This window comes from Scomber scombrus, chromosome 14 (genome assembly GCF_963691925.1).
Source record: "Scomber scombrus chromosome 14, fScoSco1.1, whole genome shotgun sequence".
NCBI lineage: Eukaryota > Metazoa > Chordata > Actinopteri > Scombriformes > Scombridae > Scomber > Scomber scombrus.
In genome coordinates, this window is record NC_084983.1 from 20,714,198 (window position 1) to 20,735,502 (window position 21,305).

At 36.7% G+C, this 21,305-nt stretch overlaps 1 protein-coding gene across 2 annotated transcripts in view; it reads right to left on the reverse strand.

Annotated features, from left to right (window-relative positions):
- Positions 1 to 21,305, reverse strand: part of LOC133993806 (prolyl 4-hydroxylase subunit alpha-2-like) — a 29,429-nt gene that overhangs the window by 5,790 nt on the left and 2,334 nt on the right. Inside the window, exons 2-13 of one of the 2 annotated variants that reach the window (XM_062432896.1) lie at positions 14,626 to 14,726; positions 12,153 to 12,249; positions 11,418 to 11,569; positions 9,360 to 9,497; positions 7,808 to 8,047; positions 5,445 to 5,641; positions 4,514 to 4,690; positions 3,987 to 4,057; positions 3,012 to 3,111; positions 1,615 to 1,668; positions 902 to 961; positions 764 to 829 (exon numbers count right to left, since the gene is read on the reverse strand). In XM_062432896.1, coding sequence (XP_062288880.1) covers positions 764 to 829; positions 902 to 961; positions 1,615 to 1,668; positions 3,012 to 3,111; positions 3,987 to 4,057; positions 4,514 to 4,690; positions 5,445 to 5,641; positions 7,808 to 8,047; positions 9,360 to 9,497; positions 11,418 to 11,569; positions 12,153 to 12,249; positions 14,626 to 14,704 — 1,431 coding nt within the window. In that variant the 5' untranslated portion in view covers positions 14,705 to 14,726. The remainder of the gene's footprint in view (positions 1 to 763; positions 830 to 901; positions 962 to 1,614; positions 1,669 to 3,011; positions 3,112 to 3,986; positions 4,058 to 4,513; positions 4,691 to 5,444; positions 5,642 to 7,807; positions 8,048 to 9,359; positions 9,498 to 11,417; positions 11,570 to 12,152; positions 12,250 to 14,625; positions 14,727 to 21,305) is intronic. The other variant, XM_062432897.1, reaches the window with a different exon arrangement.

Below are 21,305 nucleotides of genomic sequence, written 5' to 3' on the forward strand. Positions count from 1 at the left end.
CATGCACTGTACTGTCGCTTTGTAAGGTGTTTTCCTTGTACCATGTATTTCAGTGTAAAACAAAATATTTTGTCTATTCAATGTTTTATGTTTTGATGCAAAAAATAATTGTTTTATCTTACTTTGTTGCATTTGCTTCTACCTGACTGTAATTTCCCTGAAGGAATCATTGGTTTCATTGTATTCGGTCTAGTTATACTCCTTTCTCTTATACATGTAACATGAGGAACTTGAACATGTTTATTCAGATTAATTTATTCAGATCATTAATGCACTAAAGCACATCCACATCATGCACCAGGGTGAACAGTGATGTCCTGTAAATCCCTGGCTATGTGAGAAAACAAGACAATTCAACTACATACTGCATTCAATGATAAAAACTTTTTTTCCTCTCTTTTTTGAATATAATATGTTGTAGAGATCAGTGTTAGCAAGGGTAACATAAAAACTGCCTTTTTAACACTGTGTTATGGGGGATGGCCAACAAAACTCTGTGCAAAATGTATTGAACTGATTGACGGAAATACTTAATTCTTCATCAGATAGAAAGATATGTATCCAACACTTGAGCTTATACAATGTGTAGAAATCCCATAATTCTAGGTTTTGATCTCTATAAAAGTCAATCATTCCAAGTCCAAGATTGAACCAGAGCTTATGCGTATGCCTGTGAAGCTAAAACAAAGACGCCTGAAGGGTAGATTTCAGGTGTCTGGCACTACTGTCCTTCAATCATCGGCGACTGGATGCACATACTCACATAGTTCAAAAAAGTAGCCACACGATTTCCAGTGCCTAATCTTTTGAAAGCATCTGGCTCATCTTTCTACAAAGATAAAATTCAAGAAAATAAAAATACATGATGAAACACTGCGTACTTGCACCCACGTGTACTTACGTAGTTCAGGAAGGTAGCAAGTCTATTTCCATCGCCATTGAAGTTGCTGTCAAAAGGACGCTGCAACAGATGTTTATAACGTTTAACCCATCACAAATAAGACTTACATTAGGAGCCAGCCACTAAAGGCACTAACTATACTCACATCAAATAGACTTTTATTAGTTGCCAGAAACATAAGTGAATTACACTTTTTGTTTGAGTTAATAAAAGCTTTAAATTATATGCTTAAAAGAACATATTACACTTAAGCATATTAAGAGAATACTTAATAATGTGTTCTGCAAAAGATATATTAATCATAATGCCATATTCTTCATGGGGTATTCCCAGAAGACAATAACCATTAATCATTTTATATCAGTGAGGACATTCCTACCCTTGTGTTTGTAAAAATTACAAGGGAGATTGGTATTTCTTGCAATGATCTTTAGCATTATATATCATAAAATTAATCATTCTGTAGTAGAACTCCTTACAGCGCACATGTGTACATACATCTATAGATCACATGAAAGCTATAGATGGTTGACAGATACAAACACAGACGGAGCAGAGGTCAAAGTATGGAAGTCAAGGGAAATGAATGGAAACCACAGGAAAGTGGGAGGCTTATAGTATCACACACACACACACACACACACACACACACACACACACACACACACACACACACACACACACACACACTTTTACCAACGAAGTGAACTCACCCTTGAGAAGTCATAATGTGGCTCGTACTGTCCTCCAACTCCATAGTTAGCAACCTGGTCAGCCATTGACAAAGGTGATTTATATAAAAACTAATATGATTACAAATGAATTGGCAAAATGTATCTACATGTATCTTTGATTTAATGATTATTGTTTGATGATTTTTTTTAGAGGTAATGAATAATTCCTTCTGGGTTTCTGTCCTCTAAGTAGCATATTGTTTGTTATTGTGTGATATCCTTTATATTATCTCAAAGGCACACATACTGTATCATGTTTTTTGTGATTTTTGTACTGTTATGATGTTGGATTTTTTGTGTTAAACATGGCCAAAGGTCAATGTATGTAAAAGCTGGTAACAATGTTCCACACTGATACCCCTACTTCTTTCCCACGATGATATCAGATTTCTTCTTTTATACATGCTGTCGGTGCCATCGGTGACCTTTGTTGCTAAGGTTGTTGTTAATGTTCTCAGATGTATTTGAGAAGTCTTCACTTCAAGTAAAGAACGAGAAAAAGAAGTGAAATCCAACTAATACGGTTTGTTTACGTAGCCTCCTGTGCTGCTAGAAGTCTGCCAAGGGGCAGCTTCCATGAGCTGGCCAATCAAAATACAGTGGGTTCATTGCAAGGGGGCCTTTGAGCTAGAGGCAGGAGCTAAAACGGCCTGTTTCAGACAAAGGCTGAACTGAGGGACTGTATAAAGGGCCTGTGTAAGATAGATGAAGAGTTTATATCATGCAAAGATATAAAAGATATATAAGTGAAGCCCCAGAATATAAATTCAGAAGTGAGCATGATACCCTTTAACGCGTGCAAATAAACTAGAACTTAAAACTACAAAAGACTATTTCTTTGGTAGAAAGTAATTACAAAGAAAACAGTGCGTGACTGTGACATTGTTTCTGAAAAGACACACTGCTGCATTGGTTTTTAAATGTAATATTGTTCAATACTTTGGACAGCACAAACCAAGTTCTGTTCACCTTCTCTGAGGCTGAGTGAGAATATATGTATTTTGTGATTTGGGTGAACTGTCCCATTAAATCTGCAATCAAACTTTTTCTAGTGTTCTTCCCGAATATCTTACTGGAAGGTCAAAGGTGGAGCAAGGTTTAACTTCACGAGGAGTAGTTCAGCAGGAGAGTGTTAGAGAGTTACTTCTGTAGATTCTGTAGATCTATGTGTTACTCTCTGGTGTTTGTGGTATTCATTTTAACCAATTTTCCATGTCCTTTTGACCACAGTTGTACTTATTTTGCTTAATATTAATTACTATGAGCATGAATAATGATATACATTTGTAAAACATTGAGAAATGGATATCATTAAGTGCTAAACGCAGTAATATGATGTAGTGATTCATGTAGTTTTGTAGCATGAAGTACATTACCTGTAATAATTCTGCAGTGTCTACTGTAAGGCCTGTGATGTCCTCTATTCTCTGATTGACTCTAGTAATGACCGGGTCTTCGTCTCCTTCTAACCATGCACTGAAGGAACATAAACATGTATAAGCACATATTAAGCATACACACAGACAATCTAAACAATGGATGGATATCCAGCTCCTTCAAACTTAGTAATCTTTGATGTAGAAGTCTAGAAAAAATGATTAGTTTCATTTCATCATATCAAAAAACCTCAGGTCATAAATATGAATAAATTACAATGCACACATGTTTATCATGACTTATTATCACCTGATTTCATTAAACAATTGTCTAATAAAGAAATAACTATAATTATAGTGTGGAAATAAGGTATCATGTGAAATATGACACCTGCATTTGATTCCCTCTGTTGCAGGTAACATGATGTCATTAACATTTAAAAATACATTTTGGGGCCTTAAAAGTTCTTTAACTCAAACATCTTCGCTGGGCACACTCGCTCTGGATTTTGCCATCTAGTTTCTATCACTTCTAGCATGCCCATCATTAGCAATCAGTTTTCATATTTGTTACTCACAACCAGTCTTCTCATGTCATTGTCTATGTAGTTTGACGGCCTTAGTAGTAGTAATCAACCTGTTTATGTCACAACTGCCAGTTCTCCTTTTTACCTGATCCAACCTGCCTACGTTTTGCTAACTAGAGTCTATGACCACTATGTCATGAGAGCATACTATAATTCAATCATCACACATCTAGGTATTGTATGAGGAATACATCAGATAAGACGTGAAGAGAAAAACCTGAGTAAAAGGCAAAGCACAGTAATGCTTCCAAAAAATTACAAAGAAATAATATAGTACATGGCTGCAATACTGTGCTTTACTCTGCAAATGGTATTAATAATAAAAAAATAAGAACATAATTAAACCTAACTGTGTACTAATGACTGAAATTCATAAGACAATAATTACCTTTTTGATACTCTGTAGTTAGCTGTAGTCAGGACTCCGGTTTTAGGGTCACGGACAGTGGCTCTGGCAAGCTTGAAAACAAAGAGACAACAAATAGACAGATGAAAAATCATAATTATTATTAATAATAATAATTGTTTATCCACCCTTTCAAGTTTTTTTTACACAAGGGCACATCTGTCATAACACAACTATTAGATGTGGGACTCTCACAAATCAACTTAGAATACTATAAATACAATTTACTAAATTTCTAATTCATCATTTTATTTGCAGTTTCAAACATTTTTGCTGCATTTCTGCATCTGTGCCTTCTGAATGCATGAATGATTGCTGTGAGCAATATATTTTGAATGCATTCTTGTTACAAAAAAACTGCACCTTATCTGTACATGTGCCTGATATCAGACGCTCATGGGAAACATATTTTCTTCATGGTATTGGTCATATTTAGCCTCTGAATAACTAAATATTTATGTTTGTTTGTTTTTTTTAAGAAATACAAATACTACTGCTTCTTGTCTCACCCTGGGTTTAGCCAACTCTTTAATCTTCTCAATCTCATCATTGGACAGGACATTCAGGTAGCGTACAATGTGGGGGCTGTCCCACTCATCCTCCTCCATTACGGGCTTCAGCAGGAGATGAGGGTTCCTCTGACCATCCCGGTAGCGACAGAACAAACGGCTGCGCCTCGCTTCATTCTGAGAAAATGTAAATGAATGAATGAATGAACTTTATTGTCATTATACCAGTAGTACAATTACATATTTTGTGAGGCTTTCTCTCAATAAATGAGAAAAAAAGACAGGCAAACAAACAAACACAACAATATAAAAAGCAATGCAAACAAACACAACACTATACAAATGCAAAGTTGCACCATCAGAGCAGCCTTTGTATAAGGTAGCAGCTGAATAAGGACCAAGAAAAATAAACCTTTTGAATGGCTGTCAATACAATAATTCCTCATTTGAATTTGGAAAGGCTTGACTGAGAGGATCTGGAAACTGATTTCTTTTGACAGCCAAAATGTTCACAAAATGATGGGTTACTTTGATCATAAAAGCTCCTGCATACCAACTGTGCACCCAAACACTTACAGCACATTATTTTACATGAATAGACAGTGACATTTCTCCTCCTCTTTTTTTCATTTGGTTGCACAGGACAGTTTTCAAATAATAAAATTATGATTATTATTTATAATGAGTACAGTTGGGTGATCTCACAAAACTCTCAGCCTAAGTTCTGCTAACTTCACACTGAAAAGAGATCTGATTGGCCAGAACTGAAACTGTGTGTCTGCAGGTACTTTAGGATTTCGTTGATAGGGTATTAACAGTTCAGAGATATACAAAAAGATTGGGTATTTTCACTGCCTCTCTCTCTCACAGGTTGTCACTTTATGTCGTGCCTAATTCTCAAAATGTCTTTATTTTTCGCTTGAAGTCTCACCATTCTGACTCCCTCTCCTCTGCAGAGGGCCTCGTAGGCCTCTCTCTCTGGCAAATGGTCTTTAGGTCTGCTGTAGGTTCCCAGCTGGATGGGCTCCTCAGAAACAGGCTGGTAGGCCTGGTTCAGTTCTTTGAGCTGCTTGAACAGCAACCCTTCATAGTAACGGAGGTTTCCTCCTGCCCTCTGGTGACTGCGGTCTGTCAGTACAAGATAATTTGGTTAATAGCTCAATTCTCAGCTAGGAAGTGAAATCAACTCTAGAGATCAGGAGATACTGTAAATACAAACAAGGTATTACTCCTTATTAACACAAAAGAGTGAGAGCATTAGAAAAAATATAATTACATTGTAAATATTTGTGTCTTGTTTCAGTTTTTTAAGCTTTAGTTATTTATTTATTTACTATGCCCAACTATGGTTTAGTTCAGACAAAACAACTTACTGCAATGCCATTTACAATAAATAGCTATTGTGGATTTCACCTTTCAATTATATTTTAAGGAACTCAGTATTCAGAGTTTCCCTTTTGTCCTTTGTAAGTGTTGGAGACACTGAAGTATAGTTGGATAATAGAAATAGAACACCCACACTGTGATATTTAGAGGAAATACACCAATTTTCATGCTCCACCTGTCATGTTATTGTAGGGGCAAAGCTGCATCATGTACAAAAATAATAGGAACTTCATCAGTAAACTGTGTGTAGCCTTCGGTAAAGTTCTTCTTGGAGGAAGAAAATGTGCTTTTCAAATGTTTTCTTTTGGCACAGGCAGCCAATAAACAACACAAATGAGTGTGTGTGCTTTTTTTCAGCAGGGCTACAGTCCACACAGATTTAGTTATACAGATTCAGTCCAAGGAGTTGCCCAATAAGACCCACTAGAAGAGAGCTGCTAAACTGTTTGACTGTTAGTTGTATTAAAATGTAGTTTACTTTGTTTTTATGGTCAATCCAAAATTAAATAGTTGGGCATTTTTAGGAAATATGTTTGTTGTTTCGTGAGTGATATGAACAAATCATAACATTTTTATGTTTGAACGCTATATGAAGCTGGAGCCAGCAGCCAGTTAGCTTTGTATAAAGACTTGAAATGGTGAAACAGATAGTCTGGCACCTAGACTAAGCGAAGGCCATAAAATGTGCCTACCAACACCTCTAAAACTCACTCATTTAAATGTATCTTGTGTGTTTAATCTGTACAAAAACTTGATGAAAGTTGTGGTTTTACAGAGGTCTAAATGTGGGACTATTTCTTAGCTGGGTACATGGTATCCTTGGAGTATATATATATATACATACATACACTCACACACATATATCTATATATATCTGTATGTATATCTATATCTATATATAGATATATATATATCTATCTATATATTCCAGGGATACCGTGTGCCCAGCTAAGAAATAGTCCCATATATATATATATATATATATATATATATATATAGACCCACTAGAAGATATATATATATATATATATATATATATATATATATATATAATCCAACATATCATTTATATATCCAACACCCCATAAAACCACAACTTGTCATGCTTGTCACTTTTGAGTGAACAGTTATGTTGCAGCCTATCCAACTTCCCATCTAATACTCAGTGTGAAAATGTGGTGTATTTCCCATGTTGCTGAACTAATTCTTTAATATTTTCCAGTGAAAACTGAATAAAAGTGATTGCTCACCACTTCATATTTCTTGCTTAATCTGGACTATATCTTGACTCTTACTGCCGTCTATCCTTTACTATTTCAGTTTTATTTCTTTTTGAGTGTATGATCTGTTTTACGGACAATGTTCATGTTACTTTTGTGGCACTCAATGGCAGTTTATGTCTGCTCTATCTCAATTTCACATGACATGTAAACAAGGATACCACCGCTCTAAAAAGATGGCCTGCAGCTGTCAACACAGCCCTTAATGCTGAGACTAAAATAACAGGAACCACGGGCCCTCGATTTGGATGGACTACACCCACTGCAGTGTGAGAGGAGAGAGGTCTGTAGTGATTCATGACAAAGCAGGAAGACAACCCATCAATTACTCCACAGTAGAGGAGTGTGGTTGTATTGGTCAGCTAGCTGCTGTCTGTATGTGTTATGGGCGGCAACGGAAAGATTCAACAGCTCGCAAAGGGTGCTATCTTAGATTTATAAACACTGAACCCTGAATGGGTTCATGTAGAAAGACAGATAATGTTGCTGACAGGCAGCGATAAATGAATGAATGAATGAATGAATAAATAAATAAAAAAATGAATACAATAAATAAATAAAAGCATAAGTGCAGTGTGTTTGAGCTTGTAGCTTTTGTGTCAGTCCATTTGCCTATGGTGCACCTTACCAATGGCCACTAGCCGGCGTGTCAGCTCAATAGCTCGAGGCAGATCACCCATCTGGTAAACAGAGTAGCTGAGGTAGTCCAAAATGTCTGCCTTGGAAACCACAGCTTCTTCCCCAGCATCCAGCTGCTTCAAGGCCTGCTGCATCCACAGCACAGCATGGTAATAGTCTGCATCATTATAAGCCGTCTTTCCCATGTCATAGCAGTCGTCCACTGTCAGTATGGCATTGGAGTGCATACCTGGGGCAGAATTCATTACATTTTAATACTGACAATGTTGAGTCAAATAAAATATATATATATAATATGATTTTCTGATATATTACTGTATTTGTGCTGTAATACTTCAATTTCTTTATATGGAATCAATACTTTAATTTATTTTCTTATGTCTACTTTTTTTTTTTTTTTTAATGAAATATTTACTTTTGAAACAATAACTGTTGCCAACTAGCTTCCACTTTTTAAGCTGTAGAATTTAAAGTCATCTAAAATGTCAAAATGTTAGTATATACTTCTACTTTAGTAGACATTGGATTTATCACTTTTTGGAAATGTATTAGTTATACAGTGGTTAATAGTGTATTGGTATGCAGGTTGAGATATGCAGTCAAATAAGGGAGTGGATTCAAGCTCAGCATGACAAATACAGTCAACTGGCATAGTTACACCCCCATAAAATGTACATAGAAGCACATACCTGCAGAAGTATGCACAAGAACACAGCTTTTCACACCTTTGTTCAATCGATATTGTGTCTGGATGCCACTGAAATTGATTGCAAGTAACTAAACCTAGTCACTTAATTGAGGATATCTGTCTTTGAATAGTCATGCAGATAGCATGTTGCTAGGTCTAAGTCCTTAGATCTTAACCTGACATGCCAGATGATTTGTTATACAGAAGTATCTGAGAAGTCATATTTGGAAAAGGACCGGCACAAAAAATACTTCACAGGTAACTGGATGAACCATCTGTATATGACCATCTATCATGGTTAACTTCTTGCTGTCATCACACCTTAACCACACCCGGAGCTGCCAGTACAGTAGTTCCTCATAGGACACTGATTGGTCCAAACCACTATTGGTTCGGCCACGAGTGCATAACTTGCAAGCCTGGCAAGATGGATTTTTGCAGGATCTCGCGAATCCAGCTGCTTCACAAGGTAACTTAGATTTATGAAGTACTTTGAAAGTTGAGTGCGATAAATGCTGTATTAATAAATAAATCTGAAATTTAAATCAAAGAATACAACATGTATCTGTGTATGATACAACATTAAATAAGTTATTTGTTCCCTAGTCACATTCAAAGTGAAACTTTTAACTCAAGCCCTTACATCTGAACAAGTGAGGTCAATATGCTCTTTCAAGAGGACCAAAACTCAAATTGGGTTTCACAAGGAGATAAGTATAAATATGCACATAATCACCAGTTAAAAATCATTACATACATGCAGCTTCCCTTGCCCTCTTTCTTTTATAAGTGTACACACTACCCTATTAAAACATTCATGCTTTTTAAAATGAAGAGTGCACTCTTGGATCACCTGGCAGCTTTCCTTTGGAGAAGGCCTCAGAATCCAGTTGGTACGTGTCCTGAAGACGCATCAGTGCCTTGGCTGCACCCGTCTCATCTTCCTCATCTGGGAAGAACTGTCTGTGCATGGACATGTTGGAAATGAACGCTGGAGAGAGAAATAGCATGCAAATGTTATAAAGAGCAAAAATCTAAAGCTAATAAAAGAGCAAAGTAATCTGTCAGATATTCAGTTTCAGTTTCAGTTTCAACACTTTGACCATATTTAAATGAAGCATATGCACAGAAAGCTGCTTTGAAAAAAAGGTACACCACTGCACATTTGACTGTTTCAAGTTCAAGGACATTATTCCAAATGGTAATAAAGTGCAATTTCAGCAGATACAAAGCCAACTGAGCGATACATTATTTAGTACAGCAGATGGCGTTGCAACTTTGTTGTTGGAATTTTCCCTTATCTCTCTTTCTGTGTCACAATGATACACACAGAGGAAAATACTGAGCTTGTTTTGTCATTTTGCTTTAATCTATGTTATGTGTGTGAGGCACAGTACCATTCAAAACACACTTTCCCATTGACTTTAATGAAAGAGTGTGTCCAAACTTTTGAATGGTACTGTATAAGCCAGTCTCAGACCCCAAATATATACCACTTCCTAAGGTTTCTTATTAGGTTAAACTTTGCGAAGCTGCTCTGTTATGTTTTCAGTTTTGATCATTAAGTGTTCATCTCGGTCCTTTGTTGCCTTTACACTGAGTGTCATGTCTGCATATTGCCATAGCAACCTAGACCACGTGGCTTTGTTGTTTCAACAGTCTTTGTTGATTTTATTTGTATCTAATTAAAATGCCTACACCATCCAGGCTTCTTGACGTCCGCAATTAAAGTCAGAATAAACTGATTTTTGCTGTTTTCTGTGATTTGAAGAAAGTTGAAGAAATGTGATCATAATTAATGTTTTCTATCTGTTTAAAGTGGAACAAAAATACTCCAGATTGTTGCTCAATGTAAATATACATCACCCCTTAGCTTTAAATGGGCTTTTGTATTTGTAGTTACGATGCAGTCTAGTTTGCATTGCTTATGATGACTACTAATAAGGTATAACAGTACAGTGCACATTACTCGTAGTTCATCACTGCATATGAGATATCACCATCTGTTGTTCAGTAAAGTCTCTTAAAAATAATGCATGTAAATATGACATTTTCATATTTTTTATGATTTGTAGCTGCTCTGTGATATGAAGAATAAGCATCTTTGTTCTAAATACCAGAGTTTATACTGTATTTCTTTGTTTCTCTCTCCTTGTCACTTTAGCATAAAGAGGAATATGTCTTCTATCTACTTTTTTAAAATAAAGGTTCTCATCAAGTCTGATGCATGTATCTCTATCCCACCCCTCTTTTTTTGTGACTCATGGCCACGTATTAAGAATTTTCTTGTAGGACACCCGTAATGCACTAATGCTCAACTCATCTGGCTCACACAGAAATGAGCCTAAGCACACACACACAAAAAACATGGCCAAAATATGCAGAGATGAGGAACAGCTGCAGCTACAACATGACAGACTCTATTCTCCGTTCATTTGCATCAGCAGTGTACTTGAGCAGAATCGAACAGCAGAAATTTCCACTTTGCAAAATCCAGGCTGTTATTTATTCTGCTTGCATCCGCTCTGGATTTTGTATTTGCTGCTTGCCATACTCTCCACATGTTGATAGAAAAAGCAATGAATGCTGCCCTTCAGATGCATTACACGATGTGAAGAGACATTTGAGCTGGCGCACTGAGTATCGATGGAAAGGAAAGAACAAAGGCTAACACATGCAGATTTGTCAGTACAAACGGTTACAAAGACAAATCTGATCACATTGAAATAGCTTCAACTTGACTGAAACTTTGCAGTTATCCCCATATATATATAATAATTAAAAAATATATATATACTGTGCTTCTACTGCAAAAAATGTCTATATACTTCCAGTCAGTCTACAGGTCTGTAGCTGCATGTGGCCAAAAACACTTCTGACATACAGTTTTGGGGGAAGTTTTTTTTTTTACCATCTGAGGGGTTCTGAAGCACCAGACTCTCCAGTTCAGACCACTCTTTGTTGAGTCTCTTCATCAGTTTGTAGGCATTGACTGGGTGAGCCAGGTAGCCCTCTGGGTCAGAGGTGGACACTTTGGTAAGATCATCCAGCTTGTTGGCCCAACTAAGAGACAGACAAAGTGGTATTATCACTGTTAAAGCAGCCTTTTATACAGATATACATACATTGTGTATATTCTACATATCACTTGACATTGACCTAACTTGTAAAAGTTAAACCAGACGTTTAGCTCTTTTTTACTCATATTGACAAGTCCGGTGAAAACTTGTTGACAAAGACTAAAGTGGTGTTACACTATAAAAAACATGTACTGCACAAATTAAAAAGAAATGTTTGTATGTTTGTAAGACTTCCACAGTCTTAACCACAAAATGGTTAAAGGACTGTTGATATGAACACATCTCTTTGTTGAATGTGAATGGAACAGATATAAATATTGTATTTAACTTGTCACTGTTGTTGACTGTTGATTAAACTGATTTTATTCATATTTATAATACGTGTAAATGCTAGTGATATTATTTTTATGTATTTATCCCAAAACACATAACACAAATGGAGCATACAATGATAATAATGAGGAGCTGAATTCAAACATGAAGAACACACAAGAACAATGCTGATTCATCATGACGTTACAGTTGATACTAAGTTACAGGGAGGTTAATCAATGTTCAGAATATACCTTCTCAAAGCAGAAAGTTTGGACTCCTCTTCTTTTATGTACTCCCTCAGAGACTGGACCAGCTCTTTCTCTGTGTAGATCAGGTCTGTCATTTGGCCTACAGAGATAGACAGCCAGATAGATGAGAAGATCAGACAGACAGACGAGTGAGATGAGTTACTTTAGGGAAACTATTTTCCCATCATTTTGTGTCCAGGCGACTAATGGTGACAAATATTTTTGAAACTGGTCCAGTACTGAGTGAGAGCGCTTCACCCCGTAGCCAAGTGATGGGTTGCAATGTAATCCTTTGGGGCAACTGCACCCTGGCTGTCAATGTACATCCAGGAAAAGTGCTCGAATTTTCTACTGACAGACTCAGATAATTTTAAGTGTCTGATAACATTATGGAAAGGAATGTTCAGAGAGATAAAGCAGACTTATTTACATTTTTGCTTGATCTGGTCTGTTTGTTATTGTGTTTAATCAAGTCTTGCTCAAGAATAAGTTATTGTCGAAATCAGCTAAATATTCAGCCATGACAGAGTTGTAGAGAAGAGTGCCGGGAAGATGTTTGTTGTTTTGGAGTCCAGAAAGTCTAGCTTAGTTTTATTTAAAATATGTCAAAGTCATGGCTGAATATCAAGCCAAATCAGATAACTCAACTCTTGCAAGATTTATCCTTGAGCAAGACTTGGTAAGACACAATGACAAACAGACCAGATCAAGCAAAAGGTTAAAAAAATGTTTTATTTCTCTGTATAATCTTTTCCATAATGTTGTCACACACTTACAATAACAATCTGAGCCTGTCATTGGAAAAAACAAGCACCTCAGTGGACGTGCATTGACGAGGCGCAATTGCCGTATTACAACCGATTTTGTGGCTGCCAGCTGAAGCGCTCTCAAAGAATACTGGGCCAATTACAAATTGTTGTCGCCATTAGTCACTTAGACACAAAATGATGGGAAAACAGGATCAGAAAATTTCACTTTTCTCACTCAAAAATATGTTGCATTTTTATTTTCTAAAATGTGTCAAAAGCTACAGCTTCCTGTAGTTCTGCTTAAGGTAATGTGCAGGTTTATTATTTGCTAGAAAAAAACTCTAATTACAAAAATGTACAAATTTAAATCTCCATTAGACAATTAGTCTAGAACAATGGATACATTACATTACATTCAAAAATGTAAATGTGTTGCTAGCACTAACAATCCCACTAAGATCTTTTAAATCTGCTACGCTTTGCTTTAATGACGTATAAACAGCATTTAGGTGACACCATTTGCCCCAGACCTCGGCTGAGGTAAAAATAAATCTCCAGCCACAAACTGTGAGGGTTAGATTGTATAGAATTACTTAGCAAACTACAGAGAGTAGTCTATCCATGAGTCTTTGAGGAGGTGGTGGTGATGGGGTGTAGTATACAAAGCAAACAATTCCATGGAAACGTTCAACCATGATTAATTCCTGGGGTTTGCCAGAGAAGAGGAATTATGAAACACTTCCTTTGTTTCTGTATGCAGACAGCATAACTGACCTGCCAAATGCAGTAAATCAATGTGACTTAAATAACTCTTTAACTCATAAGATGCAACCTGTTAATTGTGTAGTACTGCGAAGTACTGTATAACAAGAATGACAATGACAAAAAATCGAAATGTGTGTTCTTATCATTCACATATTAGATGAAAGAAAGTAATTGCATAAAGTTGGGTGAGTGGTTCTTAGTCTGACTTTCAGAAATTATTCTGACAACCAGTTTTTAGTCTTGTTTCGAAAGATTTGAATACAAAAATCTGCAGACCACAGCTTTCTCTTTAAACTTATTCAGCACTCCCGAGAATAGACACAGATTTTATTGACCTTGTAACCACTTCCTTCATTTAAAACCTCATCATTGCAAAACTGAAAAAAAACATGCATTACTGAGCTCAAAACTTCTGTAGTACTCCTTTGATACTGCTAGTGTGTGACAGCAAAACTAGCTTCAAGTTCATTATTAAGTAGCGCCAGGATTAAAGTCATAGTCAATCAAGAATAATTTCATTATATTCTTTTCCAAATGTGCATTGAGCTTTACAGTTGGAGGCTCTTAAGCTGCAGTCAGACTAAACAAAAATTTAATGTAAATTTCATCAGTCATCCATTAATGGATCATAAATAATGTCCACTTAGTGACATTTGTAGGTTCTAGTTGATCACAACATATAATAACCAAATTAAAATGAAAAATGATGCATAGCCGGTATGATAGGTGAATGTAAACATGTACAACTGTGCAGAAGATTGCACAATTGCAGTGTGTTACCTGTCTCAAGATCAATATGTACAATAGGAAACTATTTGACTCACTGTCACTTTTGACACATGCATCGAACATGTATAAAGGTTTTATTTAAAAGTATTTTATGCTATACTGACTCAAGAATCTCCCACAAAGGACAAAATGTAAGCTGAATAAAAAAGGCTCAGCTAAATCTTTAAACCTACCTATGGAGGTGAAGACCTCTGCCTGCGTTGTCCGGCAGCAGAGCAGAGCCCAGGTGATGAAAGACAGAAACCTCCTCATTCTGTCTCTTTTAATTAATTACCTGTAATGACAACATCATGTCACAATTTATTTACATGATTACATTTTCATGTTAAAACGTACTCCTGTAATCAGATTATTGAACTAACTGTACCAGACTGTAATAAACACATGGAAGGATTTTTATTTGTTGCTGTATGTATAAAACTATCCACCTTTATACTGTGTCCATCCATGATTAATGCTCCGCTTTGATTTCATACTGACAACTTAGAACTAACAAAGAGTATTTCTGTTACAACATTGTACCCTTAAATTTCAAGACACACATAACAAAGGGCAGTTTGCACACTGTAAATCAGCAGTTTTAGCAACGATGCTTTGTTTCCGTTGGGTCTAACAATATTCAAAGTTTCCAGTATGTTTCCTATTATGAGTCACCAGTGCCTACTACGAGGCATGTTGTCATATAAATCTGTTTGCCAATTTCTTACTGAGAAAGAATAAGAAAGGGATGATGTGGAAAGAAAAATATTATAAAATGAATAATATATATTTGGGGGATTCATTAGTTACAATAATTTAACTTATAATGAAAGCACAGAGATGATAAAGAATGTCCAGTGATTTAGATCTAACTGACTGTTACAGAGCTCAGGAAGTCTGGGATAGACTCAAACCTCATGTTGTACATTTTGATTTATGTTATAAATTTACCTGCACCATGGAAGATAAAATGTCACCCAAACAAACTGAGCTGACACAGATCATTACAGGTATTGTATGCTTAAAACAAACAGTGGAAAACAAGACATGCTCTGATAATAAAACAGACAATAATCGACAGCAACACCGTAAACAGATATTTCCTGACCTCCGGAGAAGACTTGACAAATCCCAGCCCCTCCTCTGTAACATACTGTACTTATGAACTGAAAGCACTTTATACAAGATTACTGGACTCTATACACTTTATGTATTTCATATGTAATTGTTGTTTGTTCTGAATTTCAATAAAGATATTTTGAAAAAGAAAGAAAAAAAAGGTTTGCCTTGTAATAAAACACACAAACCATTATATAAGGAGTCCTGTGTCTATCAGTCACCTTACAGATGCAACCAGTAGAACAAAATGTTGTATTACAAAATGAAAAAAACTACTTCTTAAAACATTTGGTTTCTGTAAGATCAGAGTATGCACATTTTTGTTTCTCTGACTCATTTCATTTTTCTCCGGAGTTCAACATGACCATCAGATGCCTAATAAAAAATAGTCATGACTAATGCCATGACTATATAAAACTCAGTGTCCTTTGTAATAGATTTATGACGAAGTGTTTGCACTGCAGAAACTCACAAGTTAAACAGAAATTTCCAACACTATTTGACATACAGTATTAAACCTAAAATTATAAGCAAATATACTCATTGCCACATTGCCTTCACTACTAGCTGTCCCATTAAATGAGTAGCTTTATATAGGGCAAAAAGAACATGATCTGTGTAGACTTTCAGCTTCTTCAGGGGCAAAAACAGAGCTAAAGCTGAAAAACAGGACTAAACAATGGTGTCCTACCTGATAGAAACTCCCCATTCACAGTCCAGAACTGAGACCTGCTTTGTTTGTGACTTTGTGTGCAATGTGACACTGTTCCACTTTCTCCTCTTGGACTTAGTCTAATGCTGCTTTGCCACATCACTCCTCAGTGACGAGTATTTAACTTTGTAAAACAAACATACACAACCGTAACTCAAAATGCAGGCACACGTACACATACATACTTCTGTCTGCACCGCTATCTAATCAAAGGCTTAGAGAAAAAGAGGATGTGAAGCATAAGATTGTCACGTTAATTGTTAGTGTAGTAATAACACAGTGAGGAATCTGCTGCAGGTGAAAAATAAATCATTTCACATACACCTACTGACAAAATACAAGTCAACTTTCTATTTTTGTCAAACGACAAAGTGAATGCACTCAACGGGAGCGCTGAGTCTGAGCTTTAAGCCGACCACCATCGTGTCCAAGAAGAAGTCAGCCATCAACATAGGACAGCTGTTTAACACTATAAGTAAGAACAGTTAAAGAGCAGCACATCTATCTACCAAAAGGTATAATTACTTGTCAGTGAATCCTTTGTAAAACAAGCATGATGGAAGGTAGAATTTGACCTACTGGTGATAAATGCATTATTTTAATGAAGAATCAATGCAACCATTTGGTACTTACCAACAGCTACTACTGGAGAAGAGAAATGGCTTTAAAACACATGCAGTACGTCTTTGTATTCCAATTACATTTCCCCACATGTTTCAGTCAAGAACAACACAGTCAAACTCAAAACAACAGTATATATTAAAATACATTTTAAAAACTTCAATCACTGTCTGTGATCTTTTCTGCCTTCCTCTATCTTTTGTAACATTCATGAAACAACTTGATCAACACACTTTCTATTACTAATTACTCTGGTGAGAACAAAAAGGATTGAAATTTCAGGACTCGTGTTCTGCATTTTCTTTGGCCTTCACATTTCCTGTGAGAGTCATTTTCAGCATTTACAATCATAGTTATTTCACTGGAATTTACCACATCGGGTGTGAGTATGAAGGTCAATGATTGTATCCAACATTTCAGAATAGGACCAGAATTCACAGAGCGAAACATTTCTAGTCTTCCTTTCTGGCTTGGTATTTTATCAATTTTCTCACCTTACAATACTGCTGCTGTCTCCTGGATGATCTAGAAGAGCTACAGAGCTGTCCAAACCTGTTAGAAGTTTCCAGTAGGGTGGGAATGACGGGACAAACATGCTCACATGTTCAACACATGTAGAAATAAAGAACGGATGGTGTTAAAATTAAAACCAATCCTTCTCGAAGATATCCAATGGATTACAACTTCTTACAAAGGGGTATGACGGGGTTACTCATTTTACAAAACTGTGCCTGCTCTGCAGAATTCTTGCCAGTTATACTGAATTAAACACATGACTATGACTCAGGACAACCTAATTTGCCATTGAATCATTTTCCACCACCTTACATTGGTTATTGAAAAGATAATAGGCAAATTGGTTATGCATGCATGGTTTTTGTGGTCAGCTGGTTTGAAAGTACATGGCGCACAGTCTGGACAGAGAGAGCAGATCAACATCAGTGCACAAGTTGGATGCAGAACCACACCGATCTCAAAAAGAATTATAATTAAACAGTATGCTGTGTGCAAATGACACTATATTAATTATATTATATTAATGTAGTTTTTCTAGCATCAAGCTACTAAAACAGTTAGATCTCTATTCTTAGTGGACAGTGACTGTTTAGATTTACGACCACTGAATTGTACTCTGAGGTTAATGTATTCATATTAGTTGTCGGAGTAGTTTTGGTTTGCTTGATGAGTGCCGACCCAGGTGCAATTACCACAGTCTGAAACTGCAAATGAGAGGACCACATCTCTCTCCTAGTAATTTACAGCCTGTGTAATTGCTTAGCCCAAACACTGTATTGCCTGTCGTTGCAGGTTGTAACACCCATGTCACATTCCTGGAAAGAGGCCTGTTACATTTACTACCCAATGAGGTCCTGACCGTTGCCTGGCATTTCTAAAAATGTGAGGAAGTGCACTGAGTGGAGAATTAAACTGGATATGATGAAATCTGTCAAGAGAGGACAGGACAGTCCTGACAGCTGTAAATAGGCTGAAAATTAGCTAAAAATAGGCCCTCTACAGTGCAACATATCTTCTTTTGGAGTGCATTTCCCTTAGTGATTGTGCTTTTGCTTGTGTATGTGTTTTGTCCTTATGGGCCACTGTACTTAATGGTTTACAAGTTAGTGCTAGTGGTGCAGCAAAAAACAGCCAGAAGGATTTGTGCTCTGTGCCAACTATTGGATTTATGTTTCTCCTGGCTTTGGTTCCATATCTCATTGTTAGGAGCCACATGTCCATTTAAAACAACAAACGTTAGACACTCTCTGGCAAAGCAGTCAGGATCCAAGGTCCGCAATGGGGAAGGCGTTTCTTAGGAGTGAGAGTTCGCTCAGATAATATAATGGCCAGTGTCTGTCTTGTTCTGCTGGACTTCACTTCACAACAATTCCACAGAAAAGAAGTTGGCGGGTCGGAGCAACAGCTGTCTTGGGTCACACAAGTGCTGATTTGGGGGAAGTTATAAAAAAAAACATCTCTTATTCAGATTTATAGTAGGACTGATCTGAGTAGTTGAGAGTAGTCAAGGCAACTGAAACAACAGTTCAATACTGTTTGTCCTACTTCAAAAACCTTTTTAAAACTCTCAATAATTGCAGGAAATATGTTCAATAAACTAAACCTCCCTATGAGAATTAGATCAGAGCAATCAAAGCCACTTTCACTGTGACTCTTATGCCTCTTTTTAAAAGTAGTTACAATGCTGTTTTTTCAAAATTTAACTTTGGCAGCAAAAACTAAATTCCAGTATTCTGATAAAACTAGCACAGAGAAAAAAATCAGCTATCTATGTTAATTAAGAGCGGAGGTTGTATGCTAGAAAAATGAATTCCTCATAAGTCTGCACAGATAAGATGCTTGCCAGCTTCTTCCACACTGAAGCCTGTGAATGGTGCACTGAGATAAAGAACGAATGGTTGATGCTTAACAGCTATTTTTTTACAGATGTAAATCAGTAAGCAGGAGAGGCGTGTGTACCACAACACACAAACCCCCACACACACACACAGGAATGTCATCGTGCAACATGAATGCCTGCAGAGTGATATATGTTACATAAAACACCATATACAGTATATGTGCACATAGCACCTACAGGCTGTGAACATGCTCAGGCAATCCCTGCCTCCAGGAGATTTCTCTCTCCTAGAGCAAAGAAAAAAATGTCGGTCCTGTTGCTCTGAGCATTTCAATTAACACTGTGGTTGGTACAATAACTGTTTATGTACAATTAACTATATTTAACTTAGATTAAAGCAAACATGTCACAGCTTATTGGATAGCCAAGATGTTTAGCATTGCTGAGGAGAATTACATTTTCATTAATCACTTGATAATGACAAATGATGACATTGTTTGTCTCTGCTTGGTGTAAGCAGTGACCACCAAATTCACTCTAAACACAGTGCAAAAGTTCCGACACAGTCAGATTATGCACTCAGAAATTTGCTTTGACTTTCATTTCCCTCCAACATCCCCCCACGGGTGAGTAAAGAACGCAATTTCCAGGTCTGAAGCAATTTCACAACTTCACACAGCTAGCTGACCAATAGAACAACTGCTAAGAGCATTTTAGTTTCTCCCTGCCATGAGAAAAGGAAGTGAGCATTTCCAAAAATGGTTTCCTTTTCTTATAAAACAGACAACATCAGGGTGGATAGATTTCTGCTTACCATATGTGGTTGACATGAGAGCAACTTAGTTTCAGATGAAGCCTGCTAAAAATTGGCTATAGGATCTATTTTACTTTAAAGCATAATTATCCAAACATAGCAGCTAGACTATGGCAGTACTGGTCATCTATAACTAAAATGCTGTGTTCTTAAGAGGTTCATATTTCAACCTGGGAGAGAAGCTCAACTGTTCTGGAGTTTGATTCACTTCAGATCGAGTATTAACATAAAGGTACAGACATGCTCCAAGTTGCTTGCATTAGTTTACATAAGCAAGCATCCAATGTGGACACAAGCATGGATTTTTTTTTTTTTTCAATGCAAGAGTACACCAAACACACCCTCCACTTCCAAAAGCTTCCCCTGGTATGTAAACACTGAGACTTATACGAATAATGTTTAATAAAACTGACACAAATGTTGTAAATCATATATATCACCCAGACATGTTTTAATATTCAGGGTTTTTTTGGTTTAAAAAAAAAAAAGAAAGAAAAAAAGACCAGATTTGGACCGAAGAAACGGTGATTGATTTTGTTATAGTTCTTCCATGTAACGTAATAAAGCAGCTCTGTACTGCAGCTGCATCTAACGAGACTCATCTCGTTGTCTCAGCATGTCACCTGCTTTACAGCCCAATTACTGCCGACAGTTTCATGGTACCCCTATCCTCCATTTGTTGTCTCACAATCCAATGGCTGCCACATTCATTTATTGCCATGGTACTGCACAAACATATAAATCACTGCAGGACACCAATCCCCTGCCCAACAGCCATTGCTTACTCTATCCTCTAATTCATCCCCCATCCTTTCCAAACCCACCAAACCTAACCTACCCCGCCCAAAAAGACCTATAATTTTAAAGTATTAATAACTATTATTTATCTCATTTTATTATTTTTCTTCTAGCACTTGTTCTTTTTCCCATTTTCTTTCTCTCTTCCCATCTTTCTTCTTCATACTATTATGGTTATTAGTTTTTTCTGCTTGTTTTATTTGCACAAAATCCTCACCTGCCTCAGACACACACACACACACACACACACACACACACACACACACACACACACACACACACACACACACACACACAGGAACACCAACTTCTGAGAGTCTCAATAATCTAGGCTTAGTGTCATTGTTGAAATCACTGTTAACTCACCTGCTTCATTTATTTTAGCTTTATTTGAGGCCAGTGTTTACAGTGGCATTATGAACTATTTGTGGATGGTGGACAAAACCAACATCTT